The sequence below is a fragment of the Trichomycterus rosablanca genome, chromosome 20 (assembly GCF_030014385.1).
Source record: "Trichomycterus rosablanca isolate fTriRos1 chromosome 20, fTriRos1.hap1, whole genome shotgun sequence".
In the NCBI taxonomy this organism is placed as follows: domain Eukaryota; kingdom Metazoa; phylum Chordata; class Actinopteri; order Siluriformes; family Trichomycteridae; genus Trichomycterus; species Trichomycterus rosablanca.
This window is the reverse complement of record NC_086007.1, coordinates 9,115,464-9,139,082: the sequence shown is the minus strand read 5'-3', so window position 1 is coordinate 9,139,082 and position 23,619 is coordinate 9,115,464. Positions and strand designations below refer to the sequence as shown.

Below are 23,619 nucleotides of genomic sequence, written 5' to 3'. Positions count from 1 at the left end.
AAATACCGTGTCCACTCACTGTCCACTCTATTAGATACTCCTACCTGGTTAGTCCACCTTGTAGATGTAAAGTCAGAGACGATCGCTCATCTGTTGCTGCTGTTTGAGTTGACCTTCTAGATCTTCATCAGTGGTCACAGGACGCTGCCCATGCGGTGCTGTTGGCTGGATATTTTGGTTGGTGGACTATTTTCAGTCCAGCAATGACAGTGAGGTGTTTAAATACAGCATTGCTGTGTCTGATCCACTCATACCAGCACAACACACACTAACACACCACCACTATGTCACTGCAGTGCTGAGAATGATCCACCACCTAAATAATACCTGCTCTGTGGTGGTCCTGGGAGAGTCCTGACCATTGAACAGATAAGCAGATGGACTACAATCAGTAATTGTAGAACTACAAAGTGCTTCTATATGGTAAGTGGAGCTGATAAAATGGACAGTGAGTGTAGAAACAATGGGGTGGTTTTAATGTTATGGCTGATCAGTGTATATAGTGTTTATTATTTATTGGATTTCACAAGAAATAAACATCTGCACATCTGCTGAAAGCTCCGGCTATAAGGACTTACTGTGAATTTGATCTATTTTGACACACACACTGTGTTTTTAAGAAACAAATATGGAATAAATAAAAAAATCACCAAATCTCCCACTGGCAACATGAGCCTCCAAAGGTTTAAACAGCATTGCAATGCTGCATGTGAACACAAACACAAAGCTGGCATCACACACTCAAGTGTCCAAACTAAGATCCAATTCATGAACCCTGATCTCTGAAGAATCTGTGAGCTACTGCTGGGTTCCGTAATTGCCAATATCAGCAGCCGCAATCCATCTAGCACCTATTCCTTTTTTACAACGGCGCCGACGGCCCTTTGCGCCTACACACGCACTTTTGAAATCAATCCGAAGACACAAAACTACACGAGCGTGTTCGGGGGGCCCCGGCGCTTTCTAATAGAAGTTTGTGAAGATGTGAGTGTGAGTGTGTGTTTGAAAGCTGAGGTTTAATGAAAAAGCACTCTGCACTCGTTGGGCTGGCCTTGTTTACCTCCTCCGAGTCAGAGTGGCACTTTCATCTGTCTTCTGCTCTAATTGGATCCTCTGCTTCTGTTCGACTTTACAGCGCCGTGTCACCGCGCCCATGGCACCGCGCTTTACCTCATACCCATGCACACTTGCAAATGGGATATCAGTGGGAAGTTCACAGAGATTTGCATTGTGTCTACGAGTGTGTTTTTTTCCTCAAAATCACAGCAACTTAGTTATGCTACTTGCATTACTTCCATGCCATTCGTTCAGTTTCAAGATCTTACAGCTACAGTAAGGGGGCGCTGATGGTCTCGGAAATACAGACACCCTTAGGCAGAATAAACAACAAAATGAAACACTCCTCTCAAGTCCAAAGTTCATGCTTTTGCTAGTTGATACTACAAAGGAATCTTCAAAAAGTCTCAGCACTTTCATATTTTGGTTGGAAACGGTGAGGACGGGAGGAGTAGTAAATGGTCGTGTCTAAGAGACTGAGAGATGCTTATAGTCCGGATTTAGCGCCATCTGATTTCCACCTTTTTGGACTGCTCAAAGAAGCTTTAAGGGGAAGAAGATTTTCATGTGATGATGACATGAAAGCAGCAGTACATCAGTGACTGATGGCAATAAAAACTTCGATGCTGGAAAGAAATGCATTAGAAGGTGATTATGTAGAAACGTGATGACATTTTTAATAAAGAGAGTGCAGAAATGGTTCCCCGGCTGGAGCAGCAGGACCCTGATTGGCGGACAGAGGCACCTGTGCAGAGCGCATGGGTGGAAAAGGGTTCCGTTAAGGGCTGCGCACAGGTTGGAGGAGGCGTGAGCAGCAATATACCCACCTCAATTGCAATGATGACCAACTCAAACAGCAGCAATAGATGAGCGATCGTCTCTGACTTTGCATCTACAAGGTGGACCAACTAGGTAGGAGTGTCTAATAGAGTAGACAGTGAGTGGACACGGTATTTAAAGACTCATACCAGCACAACACACACTAACACACCAACACCATGTCAGTGTCACTGCAGTGCTGAGAATCATCCACCACCTAAATAATACCTGCTCTGTAGTGGTCCTGTGGGGGTCCTGACCATTGAAGAACAGGGTGAAAGCAGTCTAAAAAGCTATGTCGAAAATCGCTTTGAATAAAAGCGTCTGCTAAATGCCACAAATGTAAATTGTATATCAGTTAACAATCAAGAGCTAACTATACAGAGCCAGGTGCACCCTATGGTGCAAACCATTTTCCTGATAATGTACCTGTATTTATTGATGATAAACCACCAGAAATGTTATCACTTATTTACGTTGGATTTAAAAACAGCAAATGAAAGTCAAGCTCCTTTAACGACTCCACAATCCACATATTGAAATATTACTGAGATTTACATGTCCACTTCCTTCATTTCTTAAAAAAATGTGAACATCTCAGCACCAGCCATTAAGAACTCGAGAGTGTGTGTGACAGCAGTCTAAAAAGCACCTCTGGAGGAAGACGGAGGCCCTACTTGTTATTTAAATGAACAGATAGCATCCAATATTTTGGAAACTGTGGCTGTCTGTATTTCATTTAGTGTGTGTGAATATATTTGAGGATACTTTCCTGCTGGTCCAACTGCCACTCTGTAGTCGCTGTAGCTGTTGGTGGGGTGGAAGTTGAAGACGAAAATGACGTTTCCTCTTTCGAAAACAATCACCTTGTCACTCTGGTGCTTTGTGCTGACAAAGGCCTGGAAAAGAAGGGATTGATGAATTGTGAATATTAAACCCGCAGCACGTGAGGTAACATTTTAGAATTCAGTAGAAATGTTTTAAATGACTGATTTTGAATTGGGTGGCACGGTGGCTAAGTGGGTAGCACTGTCGCCTCACAGTGAGAAGGTCCTGGGTTCGGTCCGGGTCCTTTCTGTGTGGAGTTTGCATGTTCTCCCCGTGTCTGCGTGGGTTTCCTCCGGGAGCTCCAGTTTCCTCCCACAATCCAAAAACATGCAGTCAGGTTAATTAGAGACACTGAGTTGCCGTGTGGGTGAATGGGTGTGTGTATGCGTGTATATGTGTGTCTGCCCTGCAATGGATTGGCGCCCTGTCCAGGGTGTTACTGTGTGCCTTGCGCCCATTGAAAAGCTAAGATAGGCTCCAGCACCTGCGACCCTGATACCCGGATAAGCGGTTAAGAAAGTGAGTGATTTTTAATTAGTTTATTTCAAGCCAATAAAAGAATCGAATAAATAAAGAATCGGACAACATACAGTAACAGGAACAGATTTCCTTGTGGAACAGTGGTAGCTTAGTGGGAAGAGCTTTGGACTGTTAAAAGAAAGGTTAAGGATTCGAATCTTAGCTCTGCCACACAGCTACTGTTGGGCCCTTGAGCGAAGGGCGCCGTATTATGGCTGACCCTGCACTCTGACCCCAGCATCTAAATGAGCTAGGATATGCAGAAAAATAATTAAATTGTACTGTACACGTGTATATACCGATCAGCCATAACATTATGACCACCTTCAGCAATCTGAGCTACAGTAGCTCGTCTGTTGGACCGGACCACATGGACCAGCCTTCGCTCCCCATGTACATCAATGAGCCTTGGACGCCCATGACCCTATCGCCAGTTTACCACCGTTTCTTCCTAGGTCCACTTTTTATAGATACTGACCACTGCTGACCAGAAACACCACAAGAGCTGCAGTTTTGGAGATGCTCTGACCCAGTCGTCTAGCCATCACAATTTGGCCTCTGTCAAACTCCTGCTTCTAACACATGAACTTTGAGGATAAAATGTTCACTTGCTGCCTGATACATCCCACCCACTAACAGGTCCCGTGATGAAGAGATAATCAGTGTTACTGACTTCACCTGTCAGTGGTCATAATGTTATGCCTAGTCGGTGTATGTTTAAATGACAAATATAGGCATTCTATTCTATTCTATCCTCTTTGTAGGAGTGAGACAAAGTGCATAAACAATAGGAAAAGAATGACGTAGCTCTCCCTTACAGCTTCTGCAGGAATTAAAAACACAATTAGAAGTCGTGCAGTATAGTAAGATAGCTTCTGGTGTTGGTATTGCACAGCAAAATAGGCATTGGTTTGGACCTCACCCCCAGCCACTGTCTGTAAAAAGTGTTCTCCCGATGCCCATGTGAATTTCCGTTATGTACTTTGAGAAGATCAGTTGCTTTAAATTGCCTTTACATGACTAAAAGAGTATAATAGTGAGTGTGAGTTGCCCTGTGATGAACTGGTGCAAGCTTTATTTTTTTTTACACCATATCATAGTTTCATAAGCTAATTCTTTTTCTCCATCACTTATTTAGCATCACCTGAGCTCATAGGGGGTGTTCGTATTTTTTACACCATATAAAAGTTTCATAAGTTAATTCTATTTATTGAATTTGAAACCCCAGGTTGTGTGAATCACTGAGCAGGAACATCTGGCCTGTGGGCTGCTTGTTATAAATCTGTACACTTTCATTTCTCAGGGTGAGTTCTTCATTTTCTATTTTAAATGAAGAAATTAAACAAGCAGAAAGCAAAGTGTTTCGATAAATAATCTTTTATTTCTAAGGTGATAGAGAGAATATAATAAGCTAAGTGGTGTGACGTTTCCACTGTTAAACATAAGGATAACATGAGCTAAACTTCAACCTCCTCCTTTCCCATAATAAAATAAAACCTCTATCATTTATTTAGCATTGCTTGAGCTTATAGGGGGACCTCGGGTCAATCCTAGCCTCCAATCTCTGTACACCGATCAGCCATAAAATTAAAACCACCTCCTTGTTTCTACACACACGGTCCATTTTATCAGCTCCACTTACCATATAGAAGCACTTTGTAGTTCTACAATTACTGACTGTAGTCCATCTGTTTCTCTGCATGCTTTGTTATCCCCCTTTCATGCTGTTCTTTAATGGTCAGGACCCCCACAGGACCACTACAGAGCAGGTATTATTTGGGTGGTGGGTCATTCTCAGCACTGCAGTGACACTGACATGGTGGTGGTGTGTTAGTGTGTGTTGTGCTGGTATGAGTGGATAAGACGTTTTTAAACACCTCACTGTCACTGCTGGACGGAGAATAGTCCACCAACCAAAAATATATCCAGCCAACAGCGCCCCGTGGGTAGCATCCAATGACCACTGATGAAGGTCTAGAAGATGACCAACTCAAACAGCAGCAATAGATGTGCGATCGTCTCTGACTTTACATCTACAAGGTGGACCAGCTAGGTAGGAGTGTCTAATAGAGTGGACAGTGAGTGGACACAGTATTTAAAAACTCTAGCAGCGCTGCTGTGTCTGATCCACTCATACCAGCACAACACACACTAACACACCACCACCATGTCAGTGTCACTGCAGTGCTGAGAAATCATCCACCACCTAAATAATACCTGCTCTGTGGTGGTCCTGGCCATTGAAGAACAGCATGAAAGGGGGCTAACAAAGCATGCAGAGAAACAGATGGACTACAGTCAGTAATTGTAGAACTACAAAGTGCTTCTATATGGTAAGTGGAGCTGATAAAATGGACAGTGAGTGTAGAAACAAGGAGGTGGTTTTAATGTTATGGCTGATCGGTGTATAAGGTCACCATCGCCTATAAGAAATTGAACCAGTTGTAATCTGCACCACGGATCATACAGAGAAGTGTTCCTAAATCTGTTCTGCAATAACCCTCTTAAATCCTGCCTATTCAGCCCGATGCTCTCTGTGTATACGATCCCATTACTGCAGACCGGTCGAGTGGGCTACAGAGCTCCACACTCTACATTCCCTACACTTATTCCTCTTTATCTTCTTCATGCCTCTGCACTTCTCAAAAATGAGTCACCGGGGTGGAATATGAGACCAAAAACCGGCATATTTTATCGAGCCTTTGACTTTAAGAGGCGCTTTGTATGCACTGCTGGGTTATTCCTCTAAAAGCAATAGTTTTGGTGAGTTAGAAGTTGTTATTGCACTGTAGCAAAATAAATAAAAAAGACTGAGAGGAATCTGGTTTGTTTGGGGCATGAAATTGATTTTCTTCAGTAAAAGGAATGGAATATCCTGCACTGATATTAAAGACTAAGCATTGTAGTGTAAAATAAATGTGAAGAGATAGAAGTAAAGACATACACCAAGAAAAGAAATAGAGTAAAAGAGAGGTTCAGGAACTCATGAAGGTTACGTTGTATGTCCCCTGATTGGCAGCGAAATACACTAGAGCTGAGATTTGAACTCGGGGAGTCTCGTTGTGCCACCTGGGTGCCTAATGTGGGGATGTTTTGATCTTGCCCATGTTTTCTGTAAAACTGAAACTTGGTGATAGACTTCCCCAAAATAACTGATCACCAGCTAATTGATAATGAAACTCCTTGCCAACTATTGCCAACTAATTGTCAAAGCACTAGAGGGCACCACTACTGCAACAAGGATATCCTCTAATACGTCTATTTTCAGTAGAGTAAAAACAAATGGGCTCAGTTAGTAATTGTCTGTCAAAAGAACACCCATATGTAAACTGTTCCTGATTAAATTACAACTGATTGCAATGCTAATATTAATAGAATTTCTAATGATGTCTAATTGTATTAGTGTCGATATATAAGAATTATAAACTACAGCTTTAAATATTAAAAGGCACAAATGAAGATTAGATATCATTTCAATAACATGTAATAAGAGGTTTTGATATATAGTACATTAACAATAGTGTTCTCTTACCGGTGATGAGGAGAGCCAGCCGTACTTGTCCTCTAAGCGGTTCATGTCCCGGTCGAAGGCGTACAGTTGGCTGTAACGCAGATCTTCCATATCCAACAGGTTGAACTGCCGGCGGGCATAGTGGTAGCTCTCATTATTCCCCACTCGTGGAAAGTCCAGCCACTCCGGATGGCCAAATTCATTACCTGTAACCAGTGGGAGACCAAGTTCAGGTCAGTGCATGCTTGTGTGAGAATACGTGCACAGGTGGCATTTTCTTAATGAAACTATAACATTGAGTTTAATAGGATTAAGAAAACTTTATTACAGGTCAAGGAGAAAAAGTCAATTCAGAAGTTTTTAAATAGTCATTTGACACAATTATACAATGGATATTAAATACATTTCTCCATCTACAAAAATCAATTAAACGTATCGTCAGCTAAATTGTCATTTAGTAGACAATGAGTAGAGTGAGTAATGAGTGCCTAGTGAGTAGAGTTGTGTGTAACTAACTAGAAAGGTGTGGGTCCGACTCACGGCTTTGTCATGCAGCCACTGTTCGGCCCTTAACCCTGTCGGCTCCAGAGGTATCGTATAATGGCCACATTATACAGTCCACAAAAGTGCTAAACATGCACATATTACATGCACATAAACAGTAAAATAAACAACATAAATAGATACATAAACATATAATGTAAAACCTGTAAATAAATATTAAAATTAATGTACTGTACTACTGAGGAGAAATTTCATTTACTTTGTGGGGTGGAGATGATTTTTTTTTTTTTTTTGTCGAGATCGTATAGTGGGGACTCAGAGTATCTATTATTCTGAGCCTGAAGCACTGCTGGTGGCTACTGGAGCAGCACTGGTGCATAACTAAGCACTAGAACTTGCAAAATTAAGCATAAAACATAGAGAAAAAGGTGAGAACAAAGTGAGCCTACTAAGAAAACAAAGCCTATCACTCATGTAAACAGACTAGCAGAATTACTGAACTACTGGTTTTGGTATGCTTGATACACAGTCGGATGGGACAATCGGTTTTCCAGATTTAGTCTGTTAAATCCAAAAATTTGTTAAATGGAGGTCAAACATATATGTATATATACACCGATCAGCCATAACATTAAAACCACCTCCTTGATTCTACACTCATTGTCCACTTTATCAGCTCCACTTACCATATAGAAGCACTTTGTAGTTCTACAGTTACTGACTGTAGTCCATCTGTTTCTCTACATACTTTTTTTTAGCCTAATTTCCCCCTGTTCTTCAATGGTCAGGACCCCCACAGGACCACCACAGAGCAGGTATTATTTAGGTGGTGGATCATTCATTCACTGCAGTGACACTGACATGGTGGTGGTGTGTTAGTGTGTGTTGTGCTGGTATGAGTGGATCAGACACAGCAGCACCACTGAAGTTTTTAAATACTGTGTCCACTCACTGTCCACTCTATTAGACACTCCTACCTAGTTGGTCCACGTTGTAGATGTAAAGTCAGAGACGATCGCTCATCTATTGATGCTGTTTGAGTTGGTCATCTTCTAGACCTTCATCAGTTGTCACAGGATGCTGTTGGCTAAATATTTTTGGTTGGTGGACTATTCTAAGACCAGCAGTGACAGTGAGGTGTTTAAAAACTCCAGCAGTGCTGCTGTGTCTGATCCACTCATACCAGCACAACACACACTAACACACTAACACACCACCACCATGTCAGTGTCACTGCAGTGCTGAGAATGATCCACCACCTAAATAATACCTATTTGGTCATGTGTGGGTCTTGACCATTAATAAACAGGGTAAAAGCAGGCTGGAAAAGCATGCAGAGAAACAGATGGACTACAGTCAGTAATTGTAGAACTACAAAGTGCTTCTATATGGTAAGTGGAGCTGATAAAATGGACAGTGAGTGGTTACAAGGAACAAGGAGGTGGTTTTAATGTTATGCCTGTTCGGTGTGTGTGTGTGTGAAAATAATCATTTAAATAAAATAATTAATATAATTAAAATAATAAACATGTTGTTATAAGGTGGGCCATACATGCATTTGGTTACTTTAAATCCTAATAATGTACATATAATGAATAATGACAAGCATGTTCTGTTTTTTACCTTGAAAGAGAAAGTTCAGGTTGAAAGCTGGGCAAGTGTACTGGACTAGTTATTAGAATGAAGCTGGTTTAAGCCCCACTGCTGCCAAGTTGCCACTGTTGCGCCCCTGAGCAAGACCCTTAACCCTCAATTGCTCAAACTGTAATTAAGACACGCTAAATGCCACAAATGTAAATGTAAAGCTGTAATACAGACATTTAAAGCCCACTCACGCTATACTTGTTAAAAAACCACTACACATCCACAGAAACTCACCACAATCACCCACAACAGCACTATCCTGTCCTAAACTTCAAAGCTGCTGATTCAGGCTGCATCCATTATAAACCAAAGCAGAAGATCCGCGTATCATCAGAATCTCCGCCTTATGTGATTTACAAATAAATGAGGGCATTCATTAAATCAATGATTTATCTCCCAAACATTTTAGAAAGACATGAGGAAACATCCGCAGCACAGTGGAAAAAAAGGAAAAGAAAGTATGAATAATGGATTATGAAAGGTGACCTTGTCTGCGGGTTAGTAAGAAGAAAGAAACAGCTTGTCTTCTGAGACACAATCTGTCCTCCATTGCAAAGAAATAAAGTACAGCAACTGCTGCGTCTGCTAGAATCAGAAATTGAAATAATATTCGGGAGCACTGCAGACATTTCTGCTAGTCCTGTGTTAGGTTATTTTCAATGTATCCAATCACTCAAGTCTTAGGTTGAATTGTAAGTATAAGTGACATGTGAACACTAGACAACACAGCATCAAAAATGAATCTCCAAATGACGTCCTAAAGCTATTAAAAAATCCAAGGACACTTTTTATATTTTTGGTCACAGAAAGGGCTTTAACATTTGCGTATCTTGTGTGTTTTGCGAAATTTATTATTTTCTTTTGGTGCCATACGGTACTTCAGTTTATGTGAATACTAGCCTAAAAACAGGTCTCAGATACTCAAATACAAATAGCTGCATTCAGACTTGAAGCCTTGCAGAAGCCTTGCAGTTTGTCCCTGTATAAGTACATTCCTTCAACAGCCTATTTAAAAGACAAACATTAGAACAGTGCAGTGTATATCTATGGATGCCAACTTTTTTCCAGTGTCTAACTATTAAGGTTGAAGTTATTGCAAGTCATGCCTCAAAAAACTTCTTTTAAACCAGATCAAAAATTCTAAATAATAAAACAGATAATATTTAATTGGTGAAACATCTCTAGTGCAGTGCTAGCCGTGCTACTGAAATAACTTTGATTATTTATTTATATACAATATATTTTATAATATCAGTTACATACAGAGATCATTTTCCATTGGAAACAAGTGACTTCAAATAAATGGCCTTCAGACATAAAGACTTTAGACTTAACTACACTACATTTACTAAATAAGCAAAATATAACTTACTGTCTCTAGATAGATGTATAGCTAGCTAGATAGATAGATGGATAGACAGATAGACAGATAGACAGATAAATAGATAGATAGACAGGCAGACAGACCAACAGATAAATAGACAGACAGATAGACAGAGAAATAGACAGACATATAGACAGACTGAGAAATAGACAGACACAGACAGACAGACAGACACACAGATAGACAGACAGACAGATAATAGACAGACAGCTAGATAGACATAGACAGCTAAACAGACAAACAGATAAATAGACAGACTGATAGACAGTGAAATAGACAGACAGATAGACAGACAGACATACAAACAGACAGATAGACAGACAGAGAAAAAGACAGACAGGCAGACAAACAGATAGACAGACATTTAGAAAGACAGATAGATAGACAGAAAAATAGACAGACAGACAGAAAAATAGACAGACAGACATTCAGAAAAACAGATAGACAGACAGACAGACAGAAAAATAGACAGACAGACAGACAGATAAATAGACAGACAGACAAACAGATAGACAGACAGACACAGACAGAGAGATAAATAGGTAGACAGTCAGATAGACAGACAGACAGACAGATAAATAGACAGACAAACAAATAGACAGACAGACAGACAGATAAATAGATAGACAGTCAGATAGACAGACAGATAAATAGACAGACAGACATTCAGACAAACAGACAGATACAAACAGTCAAACATTCAGACAGACAGACAGACAGATAGACAAACGTACAGACATAGATAGGTAGACCAATAAATAGATAGACAGATAGATAAATAAATAGACAGATGGATAGATAGATAGATAGATAGATAGATAGATAGATAGATAGATAGATAGATAGATAGACATTCAGACAGACAGACAGATATATACTTTATTAATTCTGAAGGAAATTAAGGCCTCAGTAGCTTGTTACATACATCAAAAGTAAAAGTACACACTATAGAGATTATACCATTTGAGACACAGCCTTTACTATATCGTATCTTATTGCTGAAAGAACAAGTACAGATGAGGATTTACACCAGACTTTCTCAAAAGTCAGAATGACTGGGCTGCTGTCAATTTCAGAAGTTTGAAGGGCATGCTGACCTCAGCTAGAAGATGACAAGGAAGAAAAGCAAGAGGATCACAAGGGAGGGCTGCAGAGGAGGACGCGAACACATTTTCACGCAGAACGTGAACCGAGGAACAAAAGAGAAAGCGAAAGCGCGAGGCGACAGCCTTGTCAAGCACTGTGATGAGATAATGAATCCGTCATCAGCTGACAAGACAACATTATAAAACAACAGTGGGGTAATTGAATTCTGAGGCGGCGAGGAGCCGTTTTGAACGAGCTAGAGAACGGAGGCACAACAATAGTGATGGAGTGTGCTGTTTATTCAGAGATGGCGCGAGATGAGAGAAGCAGAGAGGAAGAAAAAAGTGAGTGACCAGACCGAGTAGAACGGACAGGGAGTGACAAAGCTTTCTAATGAAATACGTTAGCGTTCTGCTAAAGAAGCACCAAACAATACGCCGACTGTTTGTTACAGATGCGCTGTTACGCATGTTTATGAATTACGAAGTCAAAAACTGTCACCAGAAACAAAATCCTGATACATAATAAAATACAGTGCAGTCAGAGAAGAGGAGAAAAAAGAAAAACAGTAGACGTGGAAGTCGGGGAGCTGAAAGCAAAACCGAGCTACGAGACAGACGCTGTCTAATCCCCGGATACAGACGCGATTTCAAATCCTGAAAATATGGAAATGGAAAGAAAACTGGGGAATTTGAACAATAACAATCACAGCAGGTAGTGTACTCGCATAAAATCTCCGAGGAAAGTGCACATCGCACCATGAAGCTAGTCTGCAAACTTCCCAGAACACAAAGTACAGCCTGTTCTTGGGATAAAGCACTTTCACTCTCTGTTCCTACCGTCTGATGGCCTCAATTATCAAGAGATTAAGTTTTTTGTGCACTTCGGGCAATGATTTTGTTTCTTCCGTAAAAGGACGGCAAGCGAGACCCAAGTGAAGGTTTAATATTCTGTATTCACCCAGTGGTTTATACTGGTTTTTTTTTTTTTAAGCAACCCACATTTTATCCAAGATTTTTACCACGACCCAGGCAACACAAACAATGCATCAAAACAAAATTTACTTATGTAATAAAAACGGTGGCAATCTGGTCCCACTGTGGTTTACAAGATGTAACATGAAGCCTCCACAAGGGGGTGCACGTAAACATGTTCATTTCGAGTTTATGTGCCTGTTAAAAGTCTGTCTGTTTATTTATTTGTCTGTCTATCTGTATATCTATTTGTCTGTCTGTCTTTCTGTATATGTCTGTCTGCCTATCTATCTGTCTGTCTGTCTGTCTATCTATCTATCTATCTATCTATCTATCTATCTATCTATCTATCTATCTATCTATCTATCTATTATCTGTCTGCCTATCTATCAATCTGTCTGTCTATCTATCTGTCTGTCTATCTATCTGTCTATCTATCTATCTGTCTGTCGTCTGTCTATCTATGTGTCTGTCTGTCTGTCTGTCTACCTATCTATCTGTCTATCTGTCTGCCTATCTATCAATCTGTCTGTCTATCTGTCTGTCTGCCTATCTATCAATCTGTCTGTATCTATCTATCTGTATATCTGTCTATCTATCAATCTGTCTATCTATCTGTCTGTCTGTCTGTCGTCTGTCTATCTATGTGTCTACCTATCTATCTGTCTGTCTATCTGTATATCTGTCTGTCTGCCTATCTGTCTGTCTGTCTGTCTGTCTGTCTATCTATCTATCATCTACCTGTGCAACTTTATACCACTACGGTTTGGTAATAAAATGTCCAACAAGCTTATGATTAGGTGTCCTTATACTTTTGGCTATGTAGTAGGCTTTGACGTACATCTGTTTTAAGGGGGCAGAGATATAAATAGGAATTAAAAAATAAGTTTAAAACAAGTTTAAACCAGAAATGCATAAAATACCAAAACAAACAATCAAACAAAAGAATAAATTCCCTATCATCACTGATCACATGGTTTTGGTCAGCGCTAAATTAAAGGAAAGAAAAGCTTCTCCTAAAAGGCAGCATGACCTATATTTTGTGGAATACAAAGCCTGCCAAAATCCCCACCGAATACCACAGAGAAACTCCAGGAGCGCCTGGAAGCTTCAGTAATGTAGTCTTCTCTCTGAGGCGCGAGTGTGGATGGAGACCGATGTTCGCTCAAGGTGAACCAGCTAAAAGTCAAACTGAGTCCAAATAGTCAAAGTCAGAGCAAAAAGAAAGTTTTCAAACTTTACAGAGGTGTGAAAAGTAATTGCTTTCCTTGTAAATCCCTCTGTGAGAACATATCTGTTACACTGAATGATTTCAAAAGAGAAAAAAAGAGAATTTGAGTAAAAATACATTCAGGACTATGGATTTATGTATTTACATTTTTCAATATGGAAATAAACACAGCCAGGTTTGATTTCAGCCCTGTATAATAAGTCTCTCTCATCATGAGCGCCACCTTAAATTCTAGGTAAACAGTAGACTACAAACTAAAAAAATACATTAGTCTGAAAATTAGTTAAGAAGCCATTTCTAAGGGCCCCCAGTGAACCACAGTGAGTCAGTCTATAAATTAGTTACAAAGCCATTTACAAAACTCCATCAGTGCTGCTGTGTCTGATCCACTCATACCAGCACAACACACACTAACACACCACCACCATGTCAGTGTCACTGCAGTGCTGAGAATGATCCACCACCCAAATAATACCCACTCTGTGGTGGGCATGGGAAAGTCCTGACCATTAAAGAACAGGGTGAAAGGGGCTAAAAAAGTATGTAGAGAAACAGATGGACTACAGTCAGTTATTGTAGAACTACAAAGTGCTCTTTATTGTAAGTGAAGCCGATAAAACAAACAGTGAGTGTATGTATATATATATATATATACAGTATATATGCATGCATTTTCTCCCTTTTTCCAAATTTAGCATAGCCAATTAGTCTTCCGCTACTAGGGACCCTGATCGACACATGCTCCCTTTGACACGTGCGCAGTCCACGACCCCTTCTTATTCCCCTGTACTACCTGTTGAGTGTGAGGCCAGTCCCACACATGGAGAGTCACTCGCTGATCTCCGCATTCCTCAGGCTACTAACCAGTACATTTATGCGGAAAATGGAAAGACCATTTTCCAAACTGGAACCGTATGATTTATTTCATATATTTAATATACTTCTATTGGCAATGTCTGGGGTAAACACCTGAACTCAAAGTAGGACTGGTGTTTACAGATTTTGGCTAAATTTAAGATGTTATTATTTGCCAAGTTAGGGCGGCACAGTGGCTTGGTGGGTAGCACTGTCGCCTCACAGGAAAAAGGTTAAATTTTCAGGTGGAGCGGTCCGGGTTCTATGTGGAGTTTGTATGTTCTCCCTGTATCTGCGTAGGTTTCCTCCGGGAGCTCCGGTTTCTCCCACAGTCCGTGCAAGTGAGGTGAATTGGAGATACAAAAATTTTCCGTGACTGTGTTTGACATTAAAGACTTGAACTGATGAATCTTTTGTAACCAGTCCTGTCCTGTCATGAATGTAACCTGTGTATAAAACATGATGTTAAAATCCTAATAAATAAATACATTTGCCAAGGTTATCTTGCCCTGGTGCTCTGTCAGTAAACATACAACTGAACCCAGTGAAGCTTTTAGACATATAGACCCTCATCATTACCCACGGTTGTGTACATGTGATTTATTAAAGGGTCTGTTACAATTCTTGGATTATCACCTATCTGAATGTTTTTGCGGATTGGGATTATTAGAAGTGATGCCAGCCACCTTCTTAAATTTCTACTAATAATTCCGGAGAGCTGAATGAGAGGGACACCAGAAAAAAGACGTTCATTCTCTGTTTTGCATATAAAAGCTCACAGTTGGCAGACTTTCCTTTGATTAACAAGGTGGACCGAGGAAAATTGGGCATCAAAACTAGTAATGCAGAGCTTTCTTCCCACCAGACAAGCCAACACGAATGACTCTTACTATTAAAGGAACTCATGTTTATTCTGATAATGCAAAATATTTGTTAGTGGTCCGTCTTTGATACTTTGTACAGTAAGTCTCAGTCAAAGCAGTAATACAGAACAAGTGGTAAATACAGGACAGCATAGCATGTCAATAGATCAATGTGTGGAGTCATTTAACCAGCCAGTGCAAAAACAAATTGTTTGAGAAGGCAAATCAATCTGAGCTGCCCTAGGCTTGCTAAAACACATCTGTTTACTTGCTGACAAACAGAACCTCGTGAGCTAAAGGCTCCACTTCCACACTGCAACTTGTAACAAGTGTGTGATGCTAAACTACCCCCTACACGCACACACACACACAAAACAAGCCGTGCACTTCTCTAGCTTTAAAACACTAAGTGGTCTGTGGGTTGCACTCAGCTTTCAGGAAAAGAGGTACTACATAACCACAAGTGTAACCTACCTCACAGCTATAAGAATAAAAAAAAAAAAAAAAAAAAAAAAGGACCCAAAATATAAAGACAAGATACAATAAGCAGACTTAAACATAATACCATGACTGACCATGACATTTGACTGACAATGACCTGAACAACTGACCATGACATTTTTGGACCTTCCATTTAAAAACCATTACAATAATATTAATATTAGTGTAAGTAATGGCTCGGTGGGTAGGACTGTTGCCTCACAGCAAGAAGCTTCTGGGTTTGCTTTACAGATGGAGCGGGCTGGGTCCTTTCTGTGTGGAGTTTGCATGTTCTCCCTGTGTCTGCTTGGGTTTCCTCCATAAGCTCCGGTTTCCTCCCACAGTCCAAAGACATACAAGTTTGTCAAAATTGTCCATGACTGTGTTTGACATTAAAATCTTGAACTGATGAATCTTGTGTAACCAGTAATTATCTGTCCTGTCATGGATGTAACCAAAGTGCTTGTTGGACGTTCCATTCCAAAATCATAGGCAGTAGTATGAACTTGACCAATCTTTCTGCTCCTATAGTGTTCACTCCAATGTCATTTATGGGAAGGCTTTCAACATGATTTTGGAGTATGCCTGTGGAAATTTGTGCCTGTTTACTCTGAAACATATCTGTGAAGTCAGGCAATGATGGTGACAACCCTGAATGGGTTATATAGACACAAAAGTGGATACATGACATTGATGCTGTTATTGACACTATACAACTGAGCTAGTTTAGTTAAGGGGCATCCACGTTGCCATATTGATTAGTTGACCCTTTATTCATAATTACAGTGGCCAAAACACCTAAACTCTTATTAGAAAGGATGTTCACATATTTTACATAGTTTCAGCTGAAATCTAACTGTGCACAACATTCAGTATACACTGATCAGCCATAACATTAAAACCACCTCCTTGTTTCTACTGTATATACAGTGTATCACAAAAGTGAGTACACCCCTCACATTTCTGCAAATATTTCATTATATCTTTTCATGGGACAACACTATAGACATGAAACTTGGATATAATTTAGAGTAGTCAGTGTACAACTTGTATAGCAGTGTAGATTTACTGTCTTCTGAAAATAACTCAACACACAGCCATTAATGTCTAAATAGCTGGCAACATAAGTGAGTACACCCCACAGTGAACATGTCCAAATTGTGCCAAAATGTGTCGTTGTCCCTCCCTAGTGTCATGTGTCAAGGTCCCAGGTGTAAATGGGGAGCAGGGCTGTTAAATTTGGTGTTTTGGGTACAATTCTCTCATACTGGCCACTGGATATTCAACATGGCACCTCATGGCAAAGAACTCTCTGAGGATGTGAGAAATAGAATTGTTGCTCTCCACAAAGATGGCCTGGGCTATAAGAAGATTGCTAACACCCTGAAACTGAGCTACAGCATGGTGGCCAAGGTCATACAGCGGTTTTCCAGGACAGGTTCCACTCGGAACAGGCTTCGCCAGGGTCAACCAAAGAAGTTGAGTCCACGTGTTCGGCGTCATATCCAGAGGTTGGCTTTAAAAAATAGACACATGAGTGCTGCCAGCATTGCTGCAGAGGTTGAAGACGTGGGAGGTCAGCCTGTCAGTGCTCAGACCATACGCCGCACACTGCATCAACTCGGTCTGCATGGTCATCATCCCAGAAGGAAGCTGACGCACAAGAAAGCCCGCAAACAGTTTGCTGAACACAAGCAGTCCAAGAAAATGGATTACTGGAATGCCCTGTGGTCTGACGAGACCAAGATAAACTTGTTTGGCTCAGATGGTGTCCAGCATGTGTGGCGGCGCCCTGGTGAGAAGTACCAAGACAACTGTATCTTGCCTACAGTCAAGCATGGTGGTGGTAGCATCATGGTCTTGGGCTGCATGAGTGTTGCTGGCACTGGGGAGCTGCAGTTCATTGAGGGAAACATGAATTCCAACATGTACTATGACATTCTGAAACAGAGCATGATCCCCTCCCTTCGAAAACTGGGCCTCATGGCAGTTTTCCAACAGGATAACGACCCCAAACACAACCTCCAAGATGACAACTGCCTTGCTGAGGAAGCTGAAGGTAAAGGTGATGGACTAAACCCAATTGAGCATCTGTGGCGCATCCTCAAGTGGAAGGTGGAGGAGTTCAAGGTGTCTAACATCCACCAGCTCCGTGATGTCATCATGGAGGAGTGGAAGAGGATTCCAGTAGCAACCTGTGCAGCTCTGGTGAATTCCATGCCCAGGAGGGTTAAGGCAGTGCTGGATAATAATGGTGGTCACACAAAATATTGACACTTTGGGCACAATTTGGACATGTTCACTGTGGGGTGTACTCACTTATGTTGCCAGCCATTTAGACATTAATGGCTGTGTGTTGAGTTATTTTCAGAAGACAGTAAATCTACACTGCTATACAAGTTGTACACTGACTACTCTAACTTATATCCAAGTTTTATTTCTATAGTGTTGTCCCATGAAAAGATATAATAAAATATTTGCAGAAATGTGAGGGGTGTACTCACTTTTGTGATACACTGTATATATATATATATATATATATATATATATATATATATATATATAACATGGACCTGATTTAGAAAAATCATATAGTTGTTCCAAAAACACACCGAACCTTTAACAAAAAACAAAACAAAGTCATTTAGTTAGAGAGTGGGGAGTCTGCATTCTCTGTGTGCTTCTACATGTAAGTGCTCACTGATGCGAACAACCAGGCTGGTGATGCCTGCTTCTCCACAGCATGATTACTATACTGTAGAACATCTATCAGAATTTTAAACTTCAAGGAGAGCTAACACCCCAACTGCTGAACTTGAATACATTTAGTCAGGCTAGATGTTTTGTTATCTTGTCTGATTCTGAACCTTCAGGGTCAGTCGAGATGCAGATGGTAACCTATCTAACCTAAAGTTCTGTTTAAGTTCCTATTAAATAACATTTGAAAATTGAGCATTCTGTGCTCGTGTGGTCCAGTGGTTTATTACGCTAGCACAGGGGTTTTCAACCTGTGGGACCCACGAGGGCGTGACATTACGAGATTTTTTTACATATAAAACTAAAGCAATTCATTTTTCACCCACAGGAGGCATATTTGATTAGTCTCGCTGACCACGCAGATGCAGCTCAGTCTGAAAAATGGACCGTTGGCTAGCAAAACTTAAAAACAGGGCCAACAGTGAAAATAAACCAGTGACTGTGTTGTTTCAGCTAAGGACTGCACTAGTGTCCATTAGATTTACATCAAGAGATTTGGCTGTCAGTAAAGCAGAGTATCCTGAACTGGCAGACTTATCAACTGATGTACTTTGGCCTCTACTTGGCCCTGTAAAGTAAAATTTTCTGCTCTCATCTACATCAAAAGCAAGTACCGCTTGTGATTTACGACTAGCTGTTACTGAATTTGAACCACAAGTTTCTATGATGTGCTCACGGAATAGGCTTATTCAACCCATTGGATAAGGTATGGCTGTATGGCTGCCTTTTGCAATGGTTTCTGGGCAAGGGTTAATTTGGGGGTGGGGGTGCAGGTTCAAGGTCGGCACACGGAAGGGGGTGCATGTCCAAAAAGGTTAAAATAGCCCACCACCTCTGAGATCTGGGTTTAAATATTAGTGGTACTATCAGACATCTACACAGACACGATTGGCTATGTCTTAATGGCTGAAGCCTTAATGGGTCAGTTGTAGCCTAGTGGTTAAGGTACTGGACTAGGAATCCAAAGGTCGGGTTTTGGGTTTTGGAGATATTGTTTTTTGATGTTAAAATTCCATTTAGTGCTGGGATGAATAATTTGGACCCCCCAAAAAACACTTTAGGTTCTATAGTTTGCAGACCACATTTGGAATGCTATATAAATGCTTATTAAGGGAAGCACGTACCATCATCATTTGCAGAGATTTTATTACAATCCCCGTCGCCTCTACTTGACTATAATCCCGTCCCTGTTGCTCAGCATTGCAATAGTGAGCAGGGGAGTGGGATTGTGATGGGGTCGTGAAACTCTGAGCAATTAAAATGGAAATCACTGGCCAAAGAAGGCTGAGAGCCCCAGAGTAAAGTCAGACAGTCTGCCCAGTGGGCATTTACCTGATCAGCAGGTGGGGCTAGAACCCCATGCACGACTGAATATTCTGTCTCTCAGTGAGCAGATAGCAGAGACACAGTCACCCGTTCACTTCAGGTTTCTGGAGCGTGAGAAAAGCTCGCTGGTCATTTTAATGCAAAGTCTAGCAGATGTGCAGCAGTTCCATCTCACACTCTTTAGCACACATGCAGGAGTGACAGGTCATTCTAATGCATAACCAAAACGTGAGAATGAAGCTGCAATACTGTGTTTCTGATACACAGAAATACACGCAGTAAACATACAGAGCAGAATCAGTGAAGCTTGTAATCAGTACATATTGTTACTCTCTGTACAATATGAAAATCATTTTATACCAATTTATATGCATTAATCAGTGTTCATGAATCCCAAAAAATCCATGATGAAGCAACACACACTGCAAATACGTCTGATGAGCTAACTGATACGCTAGTGGGCTTTATTTATTTATCTTTATTATAAACGAACCGAGTCTGGAACCTACACGATATAGCAAATGACTAACTTATTACTAACATGTTTCAGTCACACTTACTGCCACAAGGTATGTAAATCATTAATAATAAAATAAACTGTGTATGCACAAAGCTAAGAAAAGCAAAGAAAGAAAGAAAGAAAGAAAGAAGGAAGGAAATAACAAAGGAAAGAAGGAAGGAAGCAAGGAAGAAAGAAAAAAGAAAGAGAAGAAAAAATAAAAGAAATAAAGAAAATGAGAAAAGAAAAAAAGAAAATAATGAAAACGGAAAAGAAAGAAATAAATAAAGAAAGAAAAAAGAAATACATAAAGAAAGAAAAAAATAAGAAAAACAAAGAAAGAACGAAAAGAAAAAAAAGAAAGCATGAAAACAGAAGATAAAGAAAGAAAAAAGAAAGAAAAAATTAAAACTGAAAAGAAAGAAAGAATAAAAAGAGAAAAAAGAAAGAAAAAATAAGAAAAATAAAGAAAGACAAAGAAAAAAGAATGAAAACAGAAAAAGAAGACAGAAAGAAAGAAATCAGAAGATAAAGATAGAAAAAATAAAGTAAAAAGAAAAACTGAAAAAGAAAGAACAAAAAATGAAAAAAGAGAAAAAAAAAAAAAAATAAAGAAAAAAAATAAGAAAAAGAAAGTAAGACAAAGAAAAAAGAAAGGAAGAAAAGAAAGAAGAAATAGAATAAATAAAAAAGTAAGAAAGAAAGAAATAAAGAATTAAAGAAAGAAAAAGAAGGAAAACAGTAAGAAAGAAAGAAAAAAGAAAGAAAGAAAGAAAGAAAGAAAGAAAGAAAGAAAGAAAGAAAGAATTAAAGAAAGAAAGAAAGAAAGAAAGAAAAAGAAATAATCCTGTTTGCCCTCCACCAGGCTTCAGTATCTCAGTGTCCTCCACACAATTTAAGTGCTTTTCTTAGATTTGATGATTTCATCTCATTTTTTTGTAGTTTCTGTGGTTCTGTGACCTGACCTTGCCTGTTTGGCTGGTTAATTATGAATTTCTTCGTGATAAATCTGCCTGTCTGTGTACTCAGTGTACTCCAGCGTTCTGAGCATTCCACTCATGATTCACGGAAAGGCTGATGCACACTTGTGCTTTTATGCTACAGGCAGGAACAGTGTTGATGTTTTTATGCACGGCATTACTTGAAAGGTACCGTTTGATATATAATTTATATATATATATATATAGTTTAATACTTACCTACCAACATAAAGAGATACACTGTAAATTAAAATAAATAACATAAGTAAACGTTTAAAAAAAAAAGCTCCTGGATGGGTCATCTACATTTGCCCTCTTTCATTTTTCAGTAACTGGTTACCCATATTTCATCAGTTTAAGTCTTTTTAATGTCAAACGCAATCATGGACAATGTTGTATCGCCAATTCACCTCACTTGCACATCTTTGGACTGTGGAAGGTAACAGGAGCTCCCAGAGGAAACCCACACAGCCACGGGGAGAACACCACGCTCCACCTGGGAATCAAACTCAGGACCTTTTTGATGTGAGACGACTACCCACCGAGCCACTAGAACAGTGGTCCCCAATCACCAGGCCGTGGACCGGTACCGGTCTGTAGGTCATTTATTACCAGGCCGAACAGAAAGAATAAATAATTAGAGATCGCTACAAGAGCACTTACATTTCCAAAACTCTTTGGGTGTTATTGCCCTCAATCACCACTAGGTGGGAGCAGTGTCTCGTTGCAGCAAAAAAAAGCTCAGGATTCACACCGATTTTCCATTCTACAGTTATTCTACAGTATTTTAAATCCGGCCCCCGCCGGTCTGTGAAATTATATCTTATATGAAACCGGTCCGAGGTGCCAAAAATGTTGGGGACCGCTGCACTAGAAAATCTAAAGAAACTGCCACACCAAGAGTTCATAAAATACTTCCGACCAGCATCTCATAACCAGCAGTTTAGATGTTACACTTAACCAGAACTGCTCTACAACTGACACCAACCAATACTGACATATTAACCAGAAAATGCATTTATGACAAGACTCACCCATAAAGTTGAGGTAGCCCTCCCCTCCCAGGGCGTGCGTGAGGAGCCGGATCATTTTATGCAGCTGAATGCCTCGGTCAATGATGGGGTTCATGGGAATTACAGAACTCATACTAGTGTACATCTCCTTATCCATAAGCCAGAAGGCCAGGGTCTTGTCTCCCACCAGAGCCTGTCAGAAAGCACAGGGTTGTGAGAGGTGAACATGTGTGATACATTAGTCAGAAGAGAAATGATTATGAAGCGGCTTATGGATGTCAGCTGTCACCGACGCTACGTCTATATCAAGGGAGACAGCACGCGCACCGCACCTGTAGTCAAGCTAACTGGAGTGAGATCAAATCTGATAAATGGATTAGCTCATGTAAAATCACCTACAGACATGACAGGATGATATCGTGGAAGACGTAAGATCCAGAATGCAACTCCGTTTATTATTTGATATCTTGCTGTGGGTGTAAAATAGTTGTATAGGGCAGAGGTATATAAAAAAAGAGACACTACATGCACCTCCTAAACAGGTGAGTCCTGATAATAATCGTATTAGCTATTCTTCTTTTTTTTGTAATTTACAAATGTCCAATAGTGATGCTTGCAGAAGAGCTACTCTAATATAATTAAAGCGGGCAGCACAGTGGCTTGGTGGGCAGCAATGTCGCCTGGGTTTGATTTTAGGTGGAGCATGTTTGCATGTTCTTCCCGTGTCTGCAGGGGTTTCCTCCAGAGGCTCTGGTTTCCTCCCACAGTCCAAAGACGTGCAAGTGAGGTGAATTGGAGATACAAAATTGTCCATGACTGTGTTTGACAGTAAATAAATTAACACTAAAACCTGCTGTGGGTACGAGTTCGAATCTCAACTCTGCTACCGGCAGGCTGGGCGCCTACACAAACAATGATTGGCTCATCCGTTTAGTTGGATTGCCTTAGGGGATTCCTCATAACTGATGCAATTACGACCTCTGCTGGCTGATCGATGGTGCCTGCACAGAGACAAGGGATAATGGGATCAGGGTGCGACTCTCTGTGCCCGAATCTGATCCACATATGAACTAAAGAAGCAGTTGGCTACTGCACACGTGTCGGAGGGGGCGTGTGTTAGTCACGGCTCTCCTTAATTAGGGTGAGCAAGGCCCTCAATCCTCAATCCCTTGCATTGTATACTGTCACGATTGTAAGTCGCTGTTGATTAAAGCGTCTGCTTAATGTTATACATTTGAATATATTTTTTTAATTCAGTTGGGTGGCAGGCAATGTTTTTCATCTACTTTT

At 40.3% G+C, this 23,619-nt stretch overlaps 1 protein-coding gene across 3 annotated transcripts in view; it reads right to left on the bottom strand.

The window, feature by feature from the left end:
• gbe1b (glucan (1,4-alpha-), branching enzyme 1b) overlaps positions 1–23,619 on the bottom strand; it is a 150,883-nt gene that overhangs the window by 35,308 nt on the left and 91,956 nt on the right. For all 3 annotated transcript variants that reach the window (XM_063016416.1, XM_063016417.1, XM_063016415.1), the window contains exons 12-14: positions 22,351–22,522; positions 6,755–6,939; positions 2,644–2,774 (exon numbers count right to left, since the gene is read on the bottom strand). In XM_063016416.1, the coding sequence (XP_062872486.1) occupies positions 2,644–2,774; positions 6,755–6,939; positions 22,351–22,522 (488 nt within the window). The remainder of the gene's footprint in view (positions 1–2,643; positions 2,775–6,754; positions 6,940–22,350; positions 22,523–23,619) is intronic.